This window comes from Globicephala melas, chromosome 17 (assembly GCF_963455315.2).
Source record: "Globicephala melas chromosome 17, mGloMel1.2, whole genome shotgun sequence".
Taxonomy (NCBI): domain Eukaryota; kingdom Metazoa; phylum Chordata; class Mammalia; order Artiodactyla; family Delphinidae; genus Globicephala; species Globicephala melas.
This window is the reverse complement of record NC_083330.1, coordinates 10,485,919-10,510,925: the sequence shown is the minus strand read 5'-3', so window position 1 is coordinate 10,510,925 and position 25,007 is coordinate 10,485,919. Positions and strand designations below refer to the sequence as shown.

The following is a 25,007-nucleotide window of genomic DNA, read 5'->3' as shown; positions in this document are numbered from 1 at the left end:
ATTAAAAGTTTGTTGCAGATGATATTTTCTAATCAGCTCATACTACAAAAAGTTCAAAATTAAATTATTTTTGTCTTTGAATTTGGGGCAGGAATGAAGCAATTACAGGACGTCTTCATGTTCATGAAATATTCAATAGGTATAGAACCTGGAGAGCTTAGTAAAATAGTAGACTTGAACCCATTGCCTTATTCTCCCTTTCTTTTTAGTTGCCCTTTTGAAAGAGGGCTGATGGTAATTTTGTCTCCCAAGCCTCAATGCATATTGAGGAGAGATTAACTAAATAAACACGCTGGACTGGGGAGCAAAAGACCCAGTTATCATCTTGTCACTATTTACTAGCCATCTGGCCTTAAGCAGGTCATTTTAGACCTCAGTTTTCTCTTCTTAAGATGGGAAGACTGTTACTATCTGTCTTCCTCACAGGATTCCTGGGAGGACCAGGTTAATTAGCTAGTGGGCTTAGGAGGCCATCAGGCATGTATGCACACACAACTGTGTGTGTGTGTATATATATGTGTGTATATATGTATATATATATGTAGGTGTGTGTGGCATTAGTCTTCATTTTTCTTAAACATTTATTTTCTTGAACTGTCTTGAAATATGCATTCTAAGCTCATTGTTAACCCATTCCATGTATATATTATGGTCCTTTCTCACCCCGCTCCCAGTTCACCCATAACTTTAAGTGTATAATGATTTTTATTCTTGTTTGGGTTTTTTGTTTTTTCTGTTTTGGGGTTATTTTTAATTGAAGTATAGTTTCTGTACAACATTATATGTTACAGGTGTACAATTCTTGTTTTCAATAGTAGGTGAAAGTATTATTTAAATGCCATCTCTGAGAATTAACCTCCTTGTCCAGTGGTGCTACGTAAGCATTGCTGTGGCCCTAAGCTTGAAGGGCTGGATAAAAGGAACCCCTGCCTCTGAAGGCTCTGGGCCAGCACACACACACACACACACACACACACACACACACACACACACGCATGCCCCCACACACATATACCCACACACACACATGCATGCAGGTACACCCATGCTGGGGGGGGGGGGCCTTGACACTCCCGCTAGCCACACCCTCAGATTTCTGCATGACAGCACTTCATTGTCATGGTTATGCTCCACAAATGGTCGTAATGGGGCTTCCTTTGGAGAACAGTGATTGCAAATGAGAAGAGGTCATTGCCCTGAGAGCAAAGAAGCAGGTGGTCTCAAGACTGTGACACTTGGCAGAACCTAGATGGGTCTGGACAATTTGAATCTAAATATGAAGTGCTGGGGCTTCCCTGGTGGCGCAGTGGTTGGGGGTCCACCTGCCGATGCAGGAGACACGGGTTCGTGCCCTGGTCTGGGAAGATCCCACATGCCGCGGAGCGGCTGGGCCCGTGAGCCATGGCCGCTGAGCCTGCGCGTCCGGAGCCTGTGCTCCGCAATGGGAGAGGCCACAACAGTGAGAGGCCCGTATACCGCAAAAAGAAAAAAAATTAAATAAATAAATAAATATGAAGTGCTGGAAATGGAAAAGCGCTTTTCACCCTAGTAGACTGGAAGGGTCTGCATTAGCCCCTGGAGGAGTCATTTGTGGCTCGAGGACAGGTTAGGAGAATTAGGGACCCTCATTCATTTCTCATCGATCCATCCATTCACATATTTATTGAGCACCTGTCATGAACCAGCCCCAGTGCTTTGTGCTGCGCAGAGAGGCAGTGAAAAAATAGTCTGGGTCCCTGCTCGTGAAAATTACAGATAATTACAACGCACAGAATGGCTTCAGCAGACTTCCTCCCCTCTTCTGCTCTCTTTGAAGGCGTACGCAGTGTGGTAGTCAGAGAAAGTTGTAGAAAAGCAGCTTGAGTTTATTTTTACCTTTCCACGGCTATAGCTGTGATCCACTCAGTCCGCTGTGATGCAGCTTCTGCTCTCTCTGCGCTCCTCTGAGATGTTCTTTGAAATGTCTCTGGCCGGTTTCTGTTGCTGTTACAGACGACTGAGCTAGCAGGATTGAGGGAAGCAGCTGGCAGGCCAGAGCGAGGACCTGGCTCCATCCTCTGCTCCAGGGCCTCGTTCTCGCTGGAGCTGGACCCTTTCAGGGACACAAATACTAGCATGTCATGTTGGTCTTGCAAAGGCTGCTTCATGAGAATGGAATCAGGAGCAATGGAAGGTGGATAGCTGGGGCTGTTTTGGGCAGGCACCAATTGTCAGTGTACTGGATATTCATTTCCATGAGTCTGTCTCCTTAGTGCATCTGTGAATTTCTTTTCTAATAATGTTTTGCCCACAGAGGACACATGGTTAATGCTGATTGGTTTCAGCACTTTGAGATAGAATCTAGATATCAGCACTCTGCACCTTCCAGTATAAACACCTTTGTTAGAAAGTACAGCCCTGCGGGTATTCCCAGAAACTCTGTGATAAGCACGGTCGGTATTGAGGAGTTGTGAGTGGTGTGGGCCCCCTGATCTAACAGTTATGAAGCAGGAGGCCTGAAACCATGACTTAACTCCTCTGCAGGTGGGAGAGGCTGGGCTGAGGGAGAAATCAGCACCTGTTCATCCTTGATGCTCTGATGAGCCCAAGGCTGCTGTGCTGGACACACACTTGTTAGTTCCTCAGGCTAACAAGGTTGATGTGGGAGGTACTTTCTGTGCCATTCCCCTTTCCCTGAATGTGTTCCTTTATACACCCAGGTTGTCTCAGGCACTTGGGAGACAGAGGTGAGCAGAAAGTAGCCTATTGCATGTAGACTTGGAAAGGGCTTTGGAGGTCATCCCCATCCCACCTCGGACCACCAGCATCCCCCCACCCCAGCTGCCATCACAACGATATGCTTGTACTGGTGCCCGTTTTTACCTATGTTGGATGCATGTGCCAGTGGGTTTCCTGCTTTCCTGGTAGTCTGGAACCTTTGACAGTGGACAGGAGGAAAATAGGAGGAGTGACTATTCATTTGGCTTCTCTTCTCCTGTCCTTTATTTCAGAGCTTTAGGGAGAGCTGATATCTCATTTTCTGCTGTGGTCCCCAAGTCAACTTAACTTCTCTAAACTCTATTACCTAGCTAATGGTTGCATTTGTGTGGATAAATGAGGAAATGTATACTTTTGGGTAAAGAATACAACTTTCAGAAATGTTTACGTCAATTTAGGCTTTCGATGAAGCTATGGATGTTTCTGTAGAATATTTAAATAATACCTAAGCTGCTTACATGACTCTTCTCACTATTGTGGTTAAGCTGCCTCTGCCTCCACCCCTGAACAGCATGTATCCCAGGAGTGGCTCCATCCCGCAGCACTGAACTGTTCATAAAACCAGGAGGGAGGATGGCGTGGTGGGTTCCGTGCAAAGTGGCACATGTGCAGTCCCTTCATACTGTGAGTATTCAGTTCCATTTCTTACTGGAAGGCATAAAACGAATTGCTTATGTGCATGTTTAAACCACAAAAATGTCCTGGCAGAAAGAGAATGCGTGGGGATATTTCTTTCCACAACCCACAGTGGAATGAACAGGAAAAGTAGTTCCAGCTAAAGGAGAAGCATAAGCCTGCCGTGGACAATCTCTTCAATTTCCAAAATGTATTTTCCACATTCTTTTTTGAATACAAAAAGTCTCAAATATTTCTCCAACCACAGCTCAACATATATATGTTATTGAAAATGTGTGTTACTCCTTCACATCTGGGAAAGAAAAATTCTTTTGGGGGTGTGTGTGTGTCTTTAACCAGTATTTTCGAAGCAGAAAACGGGATTACAGATTACAAGGACCTTAGAATTTCTTGAGTTCAAAGTAGGCTGTGAATAAGAGTGGCTGTCTGTCCACCACCACCCCCCCCCACCAAATATACAGCATCTGGGTTAATTCATTACTTTTTTTTTTAACATCTTTATTGGAGTATAATTGCTTTACAATGGTGTGTTAGTTTCTGCTGTATAACAAAGTGAATCAGCTATACATACACATATATCCCCATATCCCCTCCCTCTTGTGTCTCCCTCCCACCCTCCCTATCCCACCCCTCTAGGTGGTCACAAAGCACCGAGCTGATCTCCCTGTGCTATGTGGCTGCTTCCCACTAGCTATCTATTTTACGTTTGGTAGTGTATATATGTCCATGCCACTCTCTCGCTTTGTCACAGCTTACCCTTCCCCTTCTCCGTGTCCTCAAGTCCATTCTCTAGTAGGTCTGTGTCTTTATTCCTGTCTTACCCCTAGGTTCTTCATGACATTTTTTTGTTCTTAAATTCCATATATATGTGTTAGCATACGGTATTTGTTTTTCTTTTTCTGACTTACTTCACTCTGTATGGCAGACTCTAGATCCATCCACCTCACTACAAATAACTCAATTTCGTTTCTTTTTATGGCTGAGTAATATTCCATAGTATATATGTGCCACACCTTCTTTATCCATTCATCTGTCCATGGACACTTAGGTTGCTTCCATGTCCTGGCTATTGTAAATAGAGCTGCAATGAACATGGTGGTACATGACTTTAAATCATGGTTTTCTCAGGGTATATGCCCAGTAGTGGGATTGCTGGGTCGTATGGTAATTCTATTTTTGATTTCTTAAGGAACCTCCATACTGTTCTCCATAGTGGCTGTATCAATTTACCTTCCCACCAACAGTGTAAGAGGGTTCCCTTTTCTCCACACCCTCTCCAGCATTTATTGTTTGTAAATTTTTACATGATGGCCATTCTGACCAGTGTGAGGTGATACCTCATTGTAGTTTTGATTTGCGTTTCTCTAATGATTAATGATGTTGAGCATCCTTTCATGTGTTTGTTGGCCACCTGTATATCTTCTTTGGAGAAATGTCTATTTAGGTCTTCTGCCCATTTTTGGATTGGGTTGTTTGTTTTTTTGATATTGAGCTGCATGAACTGTTTGTAAATTTTGGAGATTAATCCTTTGTCAGTTGCTTCATTTGCAAATATTTTCTCCCATTCTGAGGGTTGTCTTTTTCTCTTGTTTATGGCTTCCTTTACTGTGCAAAAGCTTTTAAGTTTCATTAGGTCACATTTGTTTATTTTTGTTTTTATTTCCATTTCTCTAGAAGGTGAGTCAAAAAGGATCTTGCTGTGATTTATGTCATAGAGTGTTCTGCCTATGTTTTCCTCTAAGAGTTTTATAGTGTCTAGCCTTACATTTAGGTCTTTAATCCATTTGGAGTTTGTTTTTGTGTTTGGTGTTAGGGAGTGTTCTAATTTCATTCTTTTACGTATAGCTGTTCAGTTTTCCCAGCACCACTTATTGAAGAGGCTGTCTTTTCTCCATTGTATATTCTTGCCTCCTTTATCAAAAATAAGGTGACCGTATGTGCGTGGGTTTATCTCTGGGCTTTCTGTCCTGTTCCACTGATCTATATTTCTGTTTTGGGGCCAGTATCATACTCTCTTGATTACTGTAGCTTTGTAGTATAGTCTGAAGTCAGGGAGCTCATTTTTCTTTCTCAAGATTGCTTTGGCTATTCGGGGTCTTTTGTGTTTCCATACAAGTTGTGAAATTTTTTGTTCTAGTTCTGTGAAAAATGCCATTGGTAGTTTGATAGAGATTGCATTGAATCTGTAGATTGCTTTGGGTAGTAGAGTCATTTTCACAATGTTGATTCTTCCAATCCAAGAACATGGTATATCTCTCCATCTGTTTGTATCATCTTTAATTTCTTTCATCAGTGTCAGTCCATTACTTTTTAAATAGAGCATTTTATCATAAAGATGGGAATCTTGATAGCGTCAAATAGGTGGTTTTATTTTCCAGAATATGTAGAGTTGGGCCATTCTTTTAGAGTTAGAAAAAAAGGGTATTACATCACAATGTATTTCTTCTTATTTATGAAGAGAAGATATATTTAATGTCATAAGTACACAGCTAAAATGTATTTGAGGCATTTTCCAGAGTGGAGATACCACTTGAAACCCAGAATAAGATAACTTTTTTGCTGGACTATTAGCCAATTTGGAGTTGTGTGTAATCAATACAGACAATGGATAGTTCAACACGGACTGATTTAATTAATAAATAATAGTGCAGAAAGGGGAAAGTACACTATTACGCTTTTTATGATTTGGGGGATACTAATGTCTCTGGATATATGTCCGCAAGTGTCAGTATAGAAGCCAAGTCCTTGTGGTTCCTGTCAAGAAAGTAGGGGCAATGTGTGTGGATGTGTCGTGAAGGAATTCAGTGACTAATATGTCTAAGAAAAGCCTAGAAATAAAATTGAATTTACCATTCACTTATGAGTATTCTGAATTTATATAAGTGTTTACTTCATTATTTCTTTAAATAACGAGTACCAGGAAGATGTTATAAATATCTTATATTTTAAAGTTTGATGTTCATACATATTATAAAGCATTTATCTCAAAAAAGTATGTAATATATTTGGAGACAAATAAGAATACTTTTAAAGGTAAAAGCATTTGCACAGCTATTTTATAAAACCTAGTTGATACTAGGAAAGCAATGAAAGGCTGTTTCAACTTAATGACAGACGTCTCAAAATCTATTTTTAAGTTAACAGCTTTTTAGCACCCAGTGCCTAGAAAACCAGAACCCCAGAAACTTGCACTTCAGCAAAAGTTGGACTCCTGAGAGCTTCCTGGGAGCTGTGCATTGTATCGTAAAATGAAGTGTAAACTCGTCATAGGTCATAGGTGTGTCTTTTTCATTCCGTGTATCCTCAGCATCCAGCGTTACGTCTGACATGTAATCTATATGTAATCAATATTTATCGCTAAATAAATGGGTGAATTTTTTTAAAAAAAAGGACGGGAGGAAGGAAAGAAAGGTCCTAGAAAATGGAAAAGCTTCACAAAAAGCTAGTTTTCAGTGCTTTTTCTATATTAATTGTAGACGTGATAGCCCCTATCTCTAAAGCTTTGCTTGGGGAGGTGCCAGAGGAGGGGCAGGGAGTGCTCCTGCAGGAGCTGCCATGACACTGTCACAGGTACCGTGATCCAGCTTGAATCTGGGGTTTTATGTGCAGGCATCTATGTTATCACCATGGCTGTCACTGAGTCGGGAAATGAGTTTTATGCTGATGATAGGAGCTGAGAGCATAGGAACAACAGCTGAGTATAATTATTTGGTACTGAATGCACTTGTCTGTGTTGTGATATAGGATGAGGGAACTCTGCAAACCCAGGAGATGGCTGGGAAGGGCAGCGTGACCTGCAGGGTGCCCTGTCTCCGTCCCCTGTGCTAGCAGCTTTAGTGAGCTCATACTGAAGAGAATCTTACAGGCAACCTAGGGTAAATCCACTGGGATGCAAGAGAGAGATTTTTATCTAGGGAAAAGACCTGCAATGAACGAGTGTGGCTTTTATTATTTATTACTCCTTTCCACAGTGTTGAAAGCAGGTGGAGCTGTTTTCCCAGCTATACAGAGTGAAAATGGACACAAGAAAAATACTTGAAGAAACTTTGAATTATCCAAGGACTAATTTTTTTTAAGAAAAATTCACATTTGTTGAGCATCTGTTATGTGCCACATACCTTTAGATGCTATCGAATTTTTGGGGGGGGGTGCGTTTATTTTTTTTTAAATTGAGATATAATTTACACACTGTAGCATTCACGTTTTAAAAGTGTACAGTTTTCAGTATATTCACAAGGCTGTGCCACCATCACCACTGCCTGATTCTGGAACATTTTCATTACCTCCAAAAAAGAGCTTGTTAGCTACTCCCCATTCTTCTCTCCCCTCATCCCTACGTAATCACTAATCTATTTTCTGTCTCTACGGATTTGCCTGTTCTGGAAACTTTGCCTCGTACAGTACATGGCCTTTTGTGTCTGGCTTCTTTCGCTTAGCATAATGTTTTCAAGGTCCATCCGTATCTTGGCGTATAACTGTACTTCATTCCTTTTTTATGGCGGAATAATATTGTGAACAATGGAATAATAATATGAACAATGGAATAATATTCCATTGTGTGGATATACCATATCTGTTTATCCATTCATCAGTTGATAGACATTTGGATTCCACTTTCTGGCGATTATGAATAATGCTGATATGACCATTTGCGTGCAGGTTTTTGTGTGGATCTATGTTTTTGTTTCCCGTGGTGGTACCTAGGAGTGGAACTGCTGGGTCATATGATAACTCTGTGTTTAACTTTTTGAGGACCTGCCAGGCTATTTCCCACAGTGGTTGTACATTTTACAGCCATTTTAGTTAAGTGTGAGGTGGCATCTCATTGTGGTTTCGATTTGCATTTCTCTAATGACCAGTGATGTTGAGCATCTTTCCATGTGCTTATTTTCCTGTGTGAATATCTTTTTTAGAGAAATGTCTGGGAAGTAGAGTTGTTTGGTATTTTTATGCATTTCTGAATTATTCAGGAGACAAAAATTAAGGCAGACTTTAATTCAAACCATCACCAGATGTTTATTAAGCACTTTCTATGTGCCTGCTGGTCACTGCTTGGGAAGATGGCATTCATAGATACTTTGGGGGTGAGATCGTCTCTGAACTTGAAAGAAGTTTTTGAATGCTGATTATGACCTTACGTATTTTAAAAAATAAATCTCTTTATCTTGTCTGAATTCTGCAATAAATTACATCTTAGCATTATTTCTACTGCTTCGAGACTCTATTAAATTATTTATTTAAGGCCTTACAACATGTTTATTATGTACCAGGCATTTTGGTAAGCCCTTTATAAATGTGAATTCATTTAATTCTCATTACAATCAATAGTAGATATTCACATCATCCCCATTTTACAGATGAGGAAGCTGAAGCAAAAGGAGATCGCAAGTAACTTGCTCAGCCTCACACAGCAAGTGAGGCCGTATGGTTCTGGACCACCTGTTTCGTTCGTTTGTTTTTTAGCGGCTTAAAACCATAGAAGTTTATTATTTCCTAAGATCCTATGAGATGACTGGCTCAACTGGGCAGTTCTGTCCCAGGTGACATGGACTGTTGCTGGGCTCACCTGGGCTTGAACATCCAAGATGGCGCACTCACGCTGCTGAAACTTGGGTGGGAGTTGATCTGGAGCTGTCAGTGTGAGCACCTCAGACCTCCTTCACGTGGCATCTTCACATGGCTTGGGCTCTCATAACATAGCGGCTTCCAAAAGGTTGCAAGTGGAAGCTGCCAGTACTCTTCAGGCTTGGGCTTAGATGTCTCAGAACAGCACTTGGGCTGCTTTCTACTGGTAAAGGCCCGTCCAGACTTAAGGTGAGGACAAAGAAACTCCGCCTTTTGTGAGAAGCAGCTCTCCCATACAGGGAGGAGAACAACACTGAGGACCATCTCCAGAGAGCAACTACCTCAGACACGAAGTGATCTTTGTCTAGTTTTAAGAATTTTCCAGAAATATAGCAAAGGTATAAACCAAGGGAAATTTGACCTTTGTTTTGTTTGCAATTTCATTCATTATATTTGAGTCACTAATATAACACACCCACATCAGTGTTTGTAGTTGTCCCATTCATGGTGAGTCAGCGTTTAGATTCACATATCTGATTGCTTCTCTTTTTTTTCTGGGCCACCTGTTTTACACCACCGTGTTCTTCTGTCTCTCTTATGCTGTGTTGTCTCTTGAATACCCAGTATTTGGAATGAGGAATGTATAAGTTCAATCGTGCATTTATTTGACAAAGGTTTGTTGAATGCTACCCTGTGCCAGTCACTGCTCTAGACTCTGAGGAAGCACCATTGAGGACATTGAATAGACCCCCCCCCCGTCCTCTTGGGATTTCCCTTTTAGTGGACCAAACAGACCATATCCTGTAACCAGGGGAGAGAGGCTGATGGTGGTGGAAGGAGTGTTTAAGTAGGAGTCAGGGGCAGCTTTTCTCAGTAGGTGATATTTAAACAGCAACGGGAATGAAGTGAACCACAGGGGTTCACTACCACCTACACCCTGAAAACCCCTAAGCTTGAATCTCCAGACTGGACCTCTCTCCCCCTGAACGCCAGGCTCGTAATCCTACTGCCCATTTTTTTTTTTTTTTTTTTTTTTTTTTTTGCGGTACGCGGGCCTCTCACTGCTGTGGCCTCTTCCATTGCGGAGCACAGGCTCCGGACGCGCAGGCTCAGCGGCCATGGCTCACGGGCCCAGCCGCTCCGCGGCATGTGGGATCCTCCCGGACCGGGGCACGAACCACGTCCCCTGCATCGGCAGGCGGACTCTCAACCACTGCGCCACCAGGGAAGCCCTCTACTGCCCATTTAACATCTCCAGTCAGAGGTCTAATAGCATCTTAAACTTAACCTATCCAAGTGCACTCAACTCTTCTACCCAAAATGAATTTGGGGTTTTATGTGCAGGTGGGTGCCTTTTGGTTAGTGCCCCTACTTTAAAAGCGTCCACTTGCTCACTTTGGCCTATAGGATGACTGTTGCTGCTTAGCCTCGCTTTCCAGACGCTTCACAACCTGGCTTATCCCACTTCTTCTCCAGCTTTGTCTTCCACCATCCACACCCACAATCCCAGACGGACTGGGCTCTGTCAATCTGGCACTGGTGAGCGACGTCTGCCATCCCCTCTGCCTGGCCTCTCATCTCTTCCCTTTCACTCCCTAACGGAAGCTTACCCATCCTCAAATGCACAGCTCAGACGTTATGTTCTGTAAAAAGCTTTCCTCTGCTACTCCAGTAAGGACTCTACTGGGCTTTTCTCTTAGTATTTGTATTATTCAGGGTCCTCCAGAGAAACAGAACCAATAGACCAATAGAATATATACATATATATATATATATTTATAGAGAATATATATAGAGAATATAGAATATAATATTATAACATGTAATTGCTATATAGATAATATATATAATATTCTATATATATATATACAGAATATATATATTTTATATACAGGGGTGTGTGTGTGTGTGTGTGTGTGTGTGTGTGTGTGTATACACACGTATCTGAGAGAAAGAACTTTTAAGGAATTTAAGACTCATGCAATCATGGAGCTGGCAAGTCTGAAATTTGCAGGGCTGTAAGAGTCGATGTCACAGCCTTAAGTCCAAAATCCATACAGCAGGCGAGTAGGCAGGAAACCCAGGCAGAGTTTCTGTGTTGCAGTCTTGAGGCAGCATTGCTTCTTCCTCAGGAAATCAGTTCTGATGTTAAAGCCTTCCACTGATTGGATGAGGCCCACCCACATTATGGCAGGTAATCTGCTTTACTTCAAATCAGCTTACTGTAAATGCTAATCACATCCATCAGTACCTTTACATCAACATCTGAACTAGTGTTTGGCCAAGCAACTGGACACCACATAGCCCAGCCAAATTATCCATTAGAATAAATTCATTACTTGCTCATGCTAGGCTTCTCCTTTGGCCACAACTCAGTGCTATACTTATACATCGGACCTTCTATTCCAAACGTGTATTAGTTATTCATTGTTGTATAATAAGTTCCCTCCCCCCCGCCCCATTCATTCTCTCAGTTTTGAGGTTTGGGATCTGGGAGTGGCTTAGCCAGCTGGTTCTCGCTCAGGGGCTCTAGCGAGGTGGCAGTCACAATATTGACTGGAGCTGCAGCCATCTCGAGATTTGACTGGGGCTGAAAAATCTGCTCACATGACTGTTAGCAGACCTTAATCCCTCGCTGGGTGTTGGCCAGAGACCAAGCTGCTCAGCCTGCAGGCCTGTGCAACATGGCGGCTGGCTTCCCAGAACAAGTGGTCTGAAGAGAGAGGGGAAGAGAGAGAACCCAAAACAGCAACCAGCCTCTTATGACCTATTCTGGAACGTCAAATACCTTCACTTCTCCCGTGTATTTGTCACACGAACCCATCCTAGCCTGGGGGTGTGTGGAGAGGACTACAGGAGGCTGTGAACAGCCTTCCTTCGGCTACCTCAGAAGGAGAACCTTGTCACGTCAGCTTCTTTCCCCTACCACGAGGTATGGTGTATGGTACATACAAGACTTGCAATCAGTGGACGTTTGTGGAGTGAATAACTGACCGAATGAGGAATCAGGCCCAGAGAATATGAAGTCGTGCTGAAATTATGATTGCATTTCGCACTGGAAAATAATGTGCAAAAAAGAAGAGTAAGAGTTTCTTCTCCTAGATTATTGGAGGTGTTTTCGTTGCTATTTTACCCTCTAATCATTTGGGTCCACAAATATTTTAAAAATCATATTTAAGGGAAAGACTGACCGAATCACTTTGCTTTTCTCCAAACAATTAGTTTCCACTGAAAAAAAAGTTGGGATTTTTTTTTTTCTCTTTTTGGTGGGGTGGATGTTGGGTGACCTCTGGGTCAACAGGGAAGGTAGTTTTGAAATGGAACCAGGTAGAGTGCACCTGGGTGGTACTGGTTACAACCATGCCGAGTTTAAATGGCTCAAGCACACTGGGCACTGAGATTCTTATGGAAAATAAGAATCTTATTTTTCTTAATAAGATGGGGGGATGATTAAGAAAACCTTACTTTCTCACAAATATAACACAGAATTGTTAAATGTTGCTTCAACTGTTCATTTCAATTTTAAATGCTAGAGAAAAGTGAAAGCATGTAATGGTCAGTATCATCTGGGTCTTTTTACTGCCATATAATGTGCTTCATTGAAACCATATTTCTGGCTGAAATATCAGAAATTTGTGTTACTGGCGACAGTGTTGCCACCTTTCTTTATTTTCTGTTTTTAATTTTCGAGGGGCCCGTGCATTGGTTTATTGGGAATTCTTACAAATCGGAGAAACTTTTATTTTCTAAATGAAACAGTACCCCATTGCTACAGGATACATAAGTTTTGATTTCATATGTTTAATTTAAATAAAGTAGAAATATGGGGACTTCCCTCCTCACAGACCTGAGTGTGGCAGGAATTGTCATGTTTCCCTCTGATGAGAAGTTGAGGGACTAGTCTAGCTTCTCACTGGGAACAGCTGAAAGGAACATATCAGGAAAGAAAGAGTGTATTTAAAAGGAATGCTTAACTGGTTAGACAAACTAAAATAAGCATGTACAACATTGGAGAGAAAAATGAAGGTGTGATGAAAGAAAAAGTGTAGTTTCCCACAGAATGGCTGGGAAAAGAAGAGTTGGTTTTCTTAATGCTCCACTAAGCATAAAAATAAAACCCTCTATACTTGAAAAAAAAAAGTAAGGGGAAAAGGTTTTCCATTCCCTTTAACAGAAAGGGAAATTAGAAAGCAAGAAAAAAGTTGAAAAACACGTGACAATTTCTATAAAAAAGAATGAGCCATCTCTGCTAGAATTCACTGAATTGAGCCTTTTGCCCCAAATGTGTTTTTTTTTTAAAGAATTGTATTTACCTGATAGCAACTGATTTGATTTTGAAATGTAAAAATATTTTCAAAAGCAAGAGAACGTGTTTAAAGGTTGTTTCCATCTATCGACATAGCACAGATCATAGGAAAGGACTCTTGCTTATTCTGTGGGTCTCAGGGAGCTGCCACCTGCAGAGGTCAAGGCTAATAGGTGTTTGCTCAAGGGTAAGCGTGAAGGCAGACGTCTTCCTTTAACAAAGGGCTTGCTCATTGTTTCCTGACCGTCAGCCCTAGTCACTGGCCAGTGAAGCCATGATGGTAGAAATCCCTGTCTACTTCCACAAGAAGTCAGTAAGGTCTATTGCAGAAGAGACTTCTTGATCAGCCCTTCCTCCTTCAAGCTGACTTTTGGATGAATGAATGAATGTGGGGAAAATGGGCATTCTAGTTGGACTATCTTAATGAAGTTGAATTTAAACAGGAAGGTTATGAAAGTTTTACAGGTCTATGAATCATCAATTCTACCTTTCCTGCCCCCTTGAAACTCAAAACACCCAAGACGGTCACAGATGTGCAACAAATACATTCTTAAGTGTCTCTTGCCCAGTTGCCATTAGCTGTCTTGCTTTTCAGAAATTGGCACCACGATCTCCTTGCATCTCTCTCTCTGACTCCTCGATAGATAGATGATAGATAGATAGATAGATAGATAGTCAGATAGACAGATACACACGCACACAATGGCCTTGCATATATGGCATTGCTGTTTAACAAAAGCAGTTTCCTTAAGTTCTATAAGAGTCCTGATTTCTGATTTCTTGGAATATGAAAAGTCTCTGCAGACCTCATCACATATGGATAGGATCCCTTCTGAAACATTGCAGTCTTTGCACACAGACATGGCTGTCAGTGTATATTCTCTACCTCAAAGCTGTATTTTCCTCTTTATTTCTCTGTAGATGGTATAATCATCACTAGCAGCAGTCATGTTACCACACACTGATGGTAGACATTGTTTTGCTCTGCGTATCACTGCATGTACTCCCACCTCTTGGCTTGTCCAGAGTATTCCAGAGGAAAGCTCATCTTGGCTCATTGTAGGTGAAATGCCCACCCTGGGCCAATCTACTGAAACCAAGACTGGGTCATATTAGCACATATTAGCACATGGCAGCTCCTGTGTGGATGGTGGGAGCAGCAGTTCCTGGATGACATGGGTGTCCACTGAGTCATCGTGGATGAGCCAGCATTTAATTTGTAACTAATAAATTGGCTTCGTTGTCACAAAAAGGAGCTTTTGGGAACACGATAGGTACCTTCTTTTGTTCTAATGACTTTTTTAGGGATAAAGGATTGATGCTAAATCAATTCTGCTGGATTAGTGACCCCAAGTACCCTGTAAGGTCTGATTCTTTTAAGGGCTTAGGGCAGGGCAGCCTTGGTGCAGGTGGACAGCAGTTCTTATTCACTCATAACATACCCGCACTCTGCCTCTCAACAGACAGGCATTGGAGCCTAACCCTGGGCTACATGTGCGGGAGGTTTTGTTCATAGTCTCAGACATGGAGTGATACAAAGGCAAAGTCAGGGTGGAATGAGCCATAAAGGCAGGACATGCAAATCAGAGCCTCTGTCCTAAGCATTTAGGCAGAGGGGGAATTTAGGTAGGAGACAAGAGCTTGGAATTAATGTGCCAAAGAAGAGCAAAAATATCTAGACAGGAGGGTAGAAACAGAATTAGCTAGAATTATGCCTTAGCCACAAGCAGTCCTTCTGGGATTCCTTTAAACCTTGGGAGGGAACCATGAAAGGCACTAAAGGAGCTGATTCTGACACCACAATAATAGTAACAATAATAAGAGCAGCTAATATTATCAGATGCTTTCTGTGTGCCGGCATGCGTGCTGACTGCTTTATAACAATGATCTCATTTGGCAAGACCAGGTTTTTATGTTGAGTTTATTTTAAAATGGAGACCCTATGATCCATTTCTACGTGAAGAAATCCAGGACTGTGGCTCCTTCTTACGCATTCCTTTCAGCCTGTAACCTTTGGGAATATTTTGATGAATCCTTAATTTTCTGACATGCAATGATTTTAGATTAGATTTTTAATGTGATGGTGATAGAGCTTTTATGGCTTGTCCTCCTCAGTTGCTTGAGAACGTTCTGGTGAGCAGTTAGTTTGGTACTTCTCTGTAATTATCATTTCTCTGGCAATTGGCTAATATCATCATCAGGAAATCATTGCTTTCTTTAGCCCTTAAAAATGTGCTGTTTACCTCCTTTCTATGGGTTTTTGGTAAGAAACTTTTAGTTCTTATTTAGCTGTTATTTAAATGTTACTGTTATCTCTATGACAAGTCAGCATATTATTTTGAACAGTTCTAAAGGGTTTCCTTTCTTTCTTAGGGTTTTTGATTGCCCAGTGAGCACGAGACTGCTTTGTTCCGAATATTAATGACCAGTTAGGGCAGGAAGCACCACTTTTTGTTTGGAATCTCTTTTGCCATGAGTGTGTATTTTTTTCCCCTGGAACTCAAAATATTGTATGAGTATTAGGCTTCTAACCATCTTAATTCAAATTGTACACGTAAATATATTTTGTCTAGTGGGCTTTTCTGTTAACATTTCTGAGTTTTTGTTTTCACAGCATAGTGTGTGCTGCCTTTTACATTAGAACAAAAGCCCCCAAATGTCGGCTCATCAGCTGACAATACCAGTTTTGTCTCTTAATTAGAAAAGAGAATAAAGCTGTTTAGGGGTGTCAATAAAATGACAGATGCATCATTAGCAGACGGTGATGGTGGATCAGTTCTGTGCAAATACTTGGAATGGAATTAATAGGAATTTCTGCGAGCATATTTAAATCACAAGCTTGAGGGGGGAGAAGGCAGTGTTTTAATGCGGTGAACTAGTAAAAAAAACGGGAGTGAACGACCATTTAAGACTGAATTAAAAGTGCAAGAGAAATCAAGTTGCAATAGAGACTGTATTCCTGAGAAATTTATATACTATTAATAGATCACAAATGAGCCGTTGTGGATATTGTATGATTAATTCATTTAATAAATACTTATTGAGGGTCTACTACATGCCAGGTGGTAAATTTAATGAGAGTTTAAAGTGCAAAGCCAATGTGACTGCCCCTTGTAATTAGGAGGACAAAATTGCAATCCAACCATAAATCTCTGAAGAGATGCTTTGAAACCTCTTGCGTTGGATGGTCTCAAACTGTGTAAAATCCAGGTCACTCCGTGAGATTCAAGGGAGAATGCCATGTAGTCTGTATTTCCTGGATGGTTGGCAGGTGCATGTGGGTGTGTCACGCACAAGATACTATGTCATGTTATTCTGTGATCAGGAAGCACTTAACTCACGAGACTAAACACTGTACTTGTCAATTATTATATTCCCAGGGCTTAAAATAGTGCCACCAAAAAGTAGGCACCAATAAATATTTACTAATGAATGGTTGAGCAAAGAATACATATGAAACTGAAGGCAAACCATAGACTAATCGGATACATTTTAAGAGATATATGAATTATTACTAATGAATGGTTGAGCAAAGAATACATATAAAACTGAAGACAAACCATAGACTAATTGGATACATTTTAAGAGATACATGAATTATTGTGGTAGAAGACCTTCATTTTATTTGAAATCTATTCGTTTGCTTATTCGTTCTGTGGACACACAGAACATCAGAGCTGTTCCATGCACTGTGCTAGGACTGAGAGTTAAGAAATGAAACAGAGTCCCTGACCTCAAGGAGCCCCCAGTGTTTTTTTTCAATGCGTTTCTTTTTTTTATTGGAGTAGAGTTGATTTACAATGTTGTGTTAGTTTCAGGTGTACAGCAAAGTGATTCAGTTGTACAGACATATGTATCTATTTTTTTCAGATTCCTTTCCCTTATAGGTTATTATAAAATATTGAGTAGAGTTCCCTGTGCTATACAGTAGGTCCTTGCTGGTTATCTGTTTTATATATAGTAATGTGTATCTGTTAATCCCAAACTCCTAATTTATCCTTTTCCCCTTTGATAACCATACGTTTGTTTTCTATGCCTGTGGGTTTATTTCTGTTTTGTATATAAGTTCATTTGTATCATTTTTTTAAGATTCCACGTATAAGCGATATCATACGGGATTCGTCAGTCTCTGTCTAAGAAGCCTCCCGTTTAGCCTTTATACGCTGAGTGATTTGGTAACTAGAGATCTACCTGTATCCCCCCATGATGTAGAAGAGTACAAGATGTCCCAGACCTCTGAGGGTTGGCCTTGGAGCTGTGTACAAAAGTCAGTTTTTTTGGTAAATCTCTGCAGGAAAAATGTGTCCGCCCTTAAGCAGGACCTGGATACATAATACTGTGGGTGACCCTGGGATTATGCCTGCATATCTCAGGGGCACCCTCTCAGGCTCTGCTCCCATACTCCCCATGTCAAGCGCCTTTGTCCCAGTGTTGGAGCTAGTGTATTTACCACTCAGAAGGGATTTTTACTATTCCTTCTTCTATATGACACAATCATTGGTTGATGAATTATGTAATAATCAGTCATAAGTATTTTCTTAATATTTTTAAAGTCTTTAAAATTACTAAAGAAGTAAATTTGATTTAATAGATATTATTCAAAATCAGTAAAATACTTCATGTATGAACTAAAATTTGCATTTACCAAACAAAAATATAACACTTTGCGGTTTGTACTATTTTGTCTTTTAAAATTTTGAGCTAAATAAAAATTCCAAGGGATTACGTAAAATGACAGAATTGTAACACTGGTTCTGTTTCTTCACCATTATAACCACTGTGCTATCATATTTATTTAGAATCTACTGTTTAAACACAGAACTATGTAGAACCCCCGGATTGGGAGACATGAATTATTCAAAATGAGTTTACATCCTTTTGAACAGTTAAGAACTTACTCTGGAAATAAAAGCATGGCACTGAGTCTGGGTGTGATAGGAGGGAAACTTGTATGATTGGTAGTTCTCCTGACTTAACTTTCAGGCGGGATACCATGTTTATGAAGGGAAATGTAAGAAAAATGTGCTATTCTGATTAAGCCCAACAATTGCTTAGAATTTAGATCAACAGAAGGTTTTCAGGGTGAGGAGTATATAATCAGGAACATTGTTTAGAATCGCTGGTGTGTGGTGATAAGAAAGGGTAGGCTGGGGCTTCCCTGGTGGCGCAGTGGTTGGGAGTCGCCTGCCGATGCAGGGGACACGGGTTCGTGCCCCGGTCCGGGAAGATCCCACATGCCGCGGAGCGGCTGGGCCCGTGAGCCATGGCCGCTGAGCCTGCGCGTCCGGAGCCTGTGCTCCGCAACGGGAGACGCCGCAACAGTGAGAGGCCCGCGTACCGCAAAAAAAAAAAGGTCAAAGAAAGAAAGTTAGTGACAAAAACAACACTAGGGTGACTTTGTGAATTATTGCTCTTATTTACTTACCTAGAGATATGAATTGTCCCAGAGTTTGGAGTGCACATAGAAGTAAAGTGGCCCAAACAGCCAAGTTTAAAGGAATCAAAAAGAATACAGACAAGCAGCCCCAGGAAACTCAGTGGATTGAAACTACCCCTGTTGTGCAGAGCATCATCTCGTAGTTGCTATTCATGATTAAGACCTCCAGTCATAAATTTTTTTTAAGTTATGATTATGCATGATGATATTGAGTCAGGGAAATTTGTGATAAAATTTTCAAATATTGCTATCCTGAATATTTTGTAATAGCTACAGCTATACAAAGCTGGCGCATCAAAAATATTCCATTTCTCTATGATCCAAAACAAAGGTATTGCTGTATTTTTCATTAACTGGACTTCAGGTGTACATGAATTTTAATTGGTAGTGGCTCTGCTTAGAGCTAGGTTACTATGAAAGATTCTTGTCTTCTAAGAGATCATCATACTAAGTGAAGTAAGTCAGACAGAGAAAGACAAATATCATATGATATTGCTTATATGTGGAATCTAAAAAAAATTATACAAATGAACTTATATACAAAACAGAGGGCTTCCCTGGTAGCGCAATGGTTGAGAGTCCACCTGCCGATGCAGGGGACACGGGTTCGTGCCCCAGTCCGGGAAGATCCCACATGCCGCAGAGTGGCTGGGCCCGTGAGCCATGGCCGCTGAGCCTGCGCGTCCGGAACCTGTGCTCCGCAACGGGAGAGGCCACAACAGTGAGAGGCCCGCATACCGCAAAAAAAAAAAAAAAGTAGATAACCAACAAGGACCTACTGTATAGCAGCAGGAACTATACTCAATATTTTGTAATAATCTAAAAGGGAAAAGAATCTGAAAAAGAATATATATATATATGTATATATATATACACTCACACACATACACACATACATATAAAACTGAATCACTTTGCTGTACACCTGAAATTAACACATTGTAAATCAACTATACTTCAATAAAAAATTTAAAAAATAAAAATAAATGAATAAAAGAAAAATTTAAAAAGTTCTTCTCCATATTAGGTCATGTTGTAAACATCAGCTTGCTCAGTTTCTACAAGGAAGAACATAGCCAATTCACTATATCTTTGCTTCTTTTCACATAATAACCACATGGTGAGGAAAGTAAGCTGGACCTTCAGTGCTGTCCATTTTTTCAAGTTATAATTACTTACTCATTCACACATTCATTCTTTCAACAAACATGTATCAAACACTTGCCACATGCCAGACCCTTGCCAGGCTCTAGGCAAACCAGGTCCAACAAGGTGGAGGGTACACGGCGTGGACAGACGAGGAGATCTCCTCTCTGGTACAGCTTGGTCCACGCCAGTGGCAAAGGTGGACACGCTCAGCTCTGGGAACGTAGGCGCTTTTGAAAATGGAAACTCCAAAGCACACAAGAGAAAAGTGGAACTGCATTTAAAATATCTGTCTCTGAGTGCATTATAGCTAGAGTCAGTACTCAGCTGTGAAATCCAGCAAAAATTCCTTTGCTTCCATTAATTTCTTTGTGCCGATTCTTCCTAGTAAGGCTTAATTTTAACAAAGTTAATTAGGTTGAAGATTAAAAATCCCATTAGTGTCGATCATTCACTTCGTGGCTCTGTCAACAAGGTGCTAAAACCTTGCTCGGTTCCGGAGGGGCAGAAGGAGGGAAGGGGCAGACAGAGCACTCAGGCTAGCTGTTTGGCATTTTTAGGAACCAGATATTTTACACCATTTTTAAGGCTTTAGATGGATATCATTTTAAAGCATATTTTTGTACTTTTCCAAACATCGAGTTATCTCAAATCCTTTAGACCCGTGGCTATTAATTTTCTGAGAGGTCTGTGGCAATGGTGCATTTTTTGCTGAGAAACTCTATCCCATCTACTCTGATGATCTAATTTGCAGGTTTGCAGGGCATGGATTTTTAATCAAGGACCTGTTTCCACTGTCACCTTGTCTGCCCGTTTATTATGGTTAAAGACTCAATGGTGGCTAATATGTCACCCAGAGTAGGAAAGAACAAACAATTAATAGACTCATGAATTACCCGCAGTCATAATTCTGTTCAAAACACTGGTTTGTTTGAGTTATGCTTTCTGCTTTGGCCCTCACACCCGACTTACAGTGGCAAGTATTGCAGAAACTCAAGCGCGTACTGTTAACGCTGGCTCCCAGGAAGTGGCTACAGTGCTAATGTGGCAGCCACGGGGACAGCAGGGGGGACAAGACCAGAGCAAGGGAGCGCCAGCCGCAAGCCTAAACCTATTATCTTGTTCATGATGGAAAGTCAGTAATAGGAAGGAACCCAAGAATGTGGAGGGGACGGGAAGCCATCCGAAATCAAGTTCAAACAGGGATAAGGCAAAGGCATTTCACTTCCTGGACAGACGTGAAGACCAGGGGGAATTTAATCAAGAGTTAGGATTATAAAACAGAGTAAACATTATACAGAACAGTATTTTCCAAGCAGATTCATTTAAACATAAGATGAGGGAAAATCAGAACAGAGTGCAGCCCCATAAAAATGTCCGGGTCACCAGGGTCCACAAAAGATGGAGAAACTCCAAGAGACCAGAGCAAATGGGTGTCTAGATAGGTAACTTGAACCTTTAAGGTGTGGGAGGAGGGCAGGGGGAGAGAGGGGTTGCATAGTGGTGCATAGAATGTTCTGCATATAGTGAATCATCAGAAGTGTTGGGCTCACAGGAGAAAGTCTAATACCTTTCCTTGAGCTACTGCCTATAAATCCCTACCCTTGGCATTATTATTATTATTATTTTTAACATCTTTATTGGAGTATAATTGCTTTACAATGGTGTGTTAGTTTCTGCTTTATAACACAGTGAATCAGCTATACATATATCCCCATATCTCCTCCCTCTTGCATCTCCCTCCCACCCTCCCTATCCCACCCCTCTAGGTGGTCACAAAGCACCGATCTGATCTCCCTGGGCTATGCGGCTGCTTCCCACTAGCTAGCTATTTTACATTTGGTAGTGTATATATGTCCATGCCACTCTCTCACTTCGTCCCAGCTTACCCTTCCCCCCCCAGTGTCCTCAAGTCCATTCTCTATGTCTGCGTCTTTATTCCTGTCCTAACCCAAAAAAAAAAAAAAAGGTTATTATTATTATGTAATAGCTTGAATCAGTGTGAATAGGTGGGACCACAGCAGGCTGACAAATGAAATGCAAAAGAAACCCCCAAAACACACAAAAAAACGCCAGATTTTATTTATAAATGTTCTCTTGCTATAATATCATTGAGAACTAGGGCCTAGGGCAAGTGCTGTAGAGATGGTTTGCTGTCAAGAACCTGTTGGTAGGCTTGGGTAGTCTCTACCTACAGAATAGAAGTACCTACTCATGGCAGAAGAAAGGGATTTCTTCAAATGAAAGGTGTTTCTCTTTGGGCTTCAAGTTCACCACTGAAATAAGGACGGCGAGAAACTGAGTTATTTTTGTGGTCCATTTTAATTCTAAAAAATCTATGATTCTTGACTCTAAATGAGTGTTATTTTCTTTGTGTAGCTTATCATGACCTTTCCCTTTCCCCTCTTCTTTGCTGAAGAAACCTCTTCAAATGCATATCCTATGACCTCACCCCAAAACATGGCCCTGCTACCATGGAAATCCTGTTCAAGCTGGGTGGGCAAAGTATCCTGTCTGATCTCAGAGCATAGATGTTAATTAAGTCTTCAGCACTGCCTCTTATCTCTTCACACACTACCTGTTCCGGTCAACCTCTACTGCCTATGAGAGTCTGCTTGAAAATGCTCCAAAGTACCTTCTATATTCAGAGCATCAACCTCTCCTCACACTTTCTGCATCACAGCTCCAGACAGGAAGGAAAGAGGTCTCAGCACAGTCCTAACTGGCTTAGTTAATCCCTCCCAATAGGTGGAATCATTGTTTTAAGACATGATTTCTCTACCTGAAACTTTTTGAACCTTTAAAGAAACCAGCAACTTACCTGACCCCATTCTCCATCATTCCAAGTATCCTTTTCTGTAATGGCTTCACTTGGCTTTATTTTGTCTAGACCCCCAGGTCTTGAGCTGGTGCACGACAGGTACAATGCCTCTTGAGATGGAACTAAAGAGACTCTGAATCTGACTTTCTTATGTCTAACTTCTGAAATGGATGCTGTAATTTTGCCACTGTAACTCATTTGCTTTTTCACTCTCTCCCTTAGCCCTGAACATGGCTACTGTCTTCACATTTGACCCCCATAAGACCCAGCTGAACAGAATGAGTATATTTTTAAGCATGGTTGACATCACTTCTCACATATCATCTGAAAACCTGCAATCCGTGAAGGACAGACAAAAGGGGGCGCACTAGCTGATGGTGGCCCTCGCTTTGCCTACACCTGGTCTTTAGCCAGAACCCACGCCTCATATGCTCACACTCAGAAGTCAGTTTGTATGAGCTAAGAAACAGAAACTTCAAGTCTGCGTTCCTTGAGAGGCACCCCTGGGTCTTGCTGCCTTACCTGAAATGGTTGTCAAGCCCAGATCTCCCCTAATTGATATGAGTTACAGCTCTGGGATGATAAGGACATCTCTTGGGCTAAGATTTGGAGGAGTAAACTTTCTCCCCATCATCTGCCCTCTCCCCTCACACACACACACACACACACACACACACACACACACACACCATTCAGTAATAACGATAGTAAATGTGATTGGCTAGATAGTAAGAATCGTGGACAAGAAAGATGAAATACAGGATCTTTTCTCCATGATAAATAACGCATCAAGTCTTGTGCGTTCAGAGTGGGTGAGAGTTTATGTGCTTTGAAGAAAAGGAAGAGAAGAAGGAGGTAAGAAGAGGCAGAAGAGAGTCAGAAAGGGATGGTTGTTCTGCTTTGTTTTTGTTTTTCTTTTTTTCTGTACACAGGCCTCTCACTGTTGTGGCCTCTCCCGTTGCGGAGCACAGGCTCCAGACGCGCAGGCTCAGCGGCCATGGCTCACGGGCCCAGCCGCTCAGTGGCATGTGGGATCCTCCCGGACCGGGGCACGAACCCGTGTCCCCTGCATCGGCAGGCAGACTCTCAACCACTGCACTACCAGGGAAGCCCGGTTGTTCTGCTTTGTACTTTGTCTGCCAACTGTGTTATATCTGTATTGTTTTCAAATCAGTGCAGGTAAAAGGAATTGCATACCCAGAACGACTTAATCAGTCACCTCCATTCATTAATCAAGCCAGAAACAATAGCCTCTAGCTCCAAGTTGATGTAATTTCATCGTGGAGGAAAGACTGTCTTCTCATTAAGGTCCTAAACTCGGCTTGTTTTTAGTTACCTAAAATTAGAATAGCCAATCTTCTCTAAGACCATATTATTAATCTGCTCATTATTTATTCAAAATAATATATTGAGTGCATACTATGTAAATCACTTTATACAAGCTCTGTGGAAGGAACAAAAAAAGTCAGGAGAGTATCAACTCCAGTTTCAGCTTAAATGTCACCGCTTCAGAGAAGCCTTCCTAGTTCACTCAGTCTGAGTGTAGCTCTCCAGCCACTTGCAAAAATATTTGTCTTGCTTTATTTTCTACACAACCTTGTCACTCACTATATTTCTTTTGAGTAGTGATGTGTTTAAGTGATTATTAGTTTGCCCCCTAGAAGAATGTACGTTCCATAACAAAACCTTAAATCTCGTTCAACTCTTATAATAGTCCGCTTTCCAGAGAAACAGAACCAATAGGAGATATATATATATATATAAAATGTATATGATATATAACGTGTATATGTGATATATATAATACATGTATGTATATAATGTGTATATATGATATTTATTTTAAGAAATTAGCTCATATGGGGCTTCCCTGGTGGCGCAGTGGTTGAGAGTCCGCCTGCCGATGCAGGGGACATGCGTTCGTGTCCCGGTCTGGGAAGATCCCACATGCCGCGGAGCAGCTGGGCCCATGAGCCATGGCCGCTGAGCCTGTGCGTCCGGAGCCTGTGCTCCGCAACGGGAGAGGCCACAGCAGTGAGAGGCCCACGTACCGCAAAAAAAAAAAAAAAAAAAAAAAAAAAGAAATTAGCTCATATGATTTTAGGAGCCATCAAGTCTAAAATCCATAGTGTAGGATGGCAGCCTGAATATTTTAAGACAGGGGCTAAGATGATACTATCTTGAGACAGAAATTCCTACTTTCTCAGGGAAAACTCAGTTTTGCTTTTAAGGCCTTGGAGCTGATTGGACAAGGCCCACCCCCCTTATTAATGGTCATCTCCTTGACTTAGAGTCAACTGACTGTAGTAATTTGATACTTAGCCAAGTTGACACATAAA

The 25,007-nt window shown here is 41.3% G+C and overlaps 1 protein-coding gene across 2 annotated transcripts in view; it reads left to right on the top strand.

Moving 5' to 3' along the window:
• CYP7B1 (cytochrome P450 family 7 subfamily B member 1) overlaps window positions 1–25,007 on the top strand; it is a 188,234-nt gene that overhangs the window by 98,608 nt on the left and 64,619 nt on the right. Inside the window, exon 2 of one of the 2 annotated variants that reach the window (XM_060287280.2) lies at window positions 3,269–3,381. The exons of the other annotated variant lie outside the window; for it this stretch is intronic. Coding sequence (XP_060143263.1) covers window positions 3,362–3,381 — 20 coding nt within the window. The 5' untranslated portion in view covers window positions 3,269–3,361. The remainder of the gene's footprint in view (window positions 1–3,268; window positions 3,382–25,007) is intronic. 2 annotated transcript variants of the gene reach the window in all.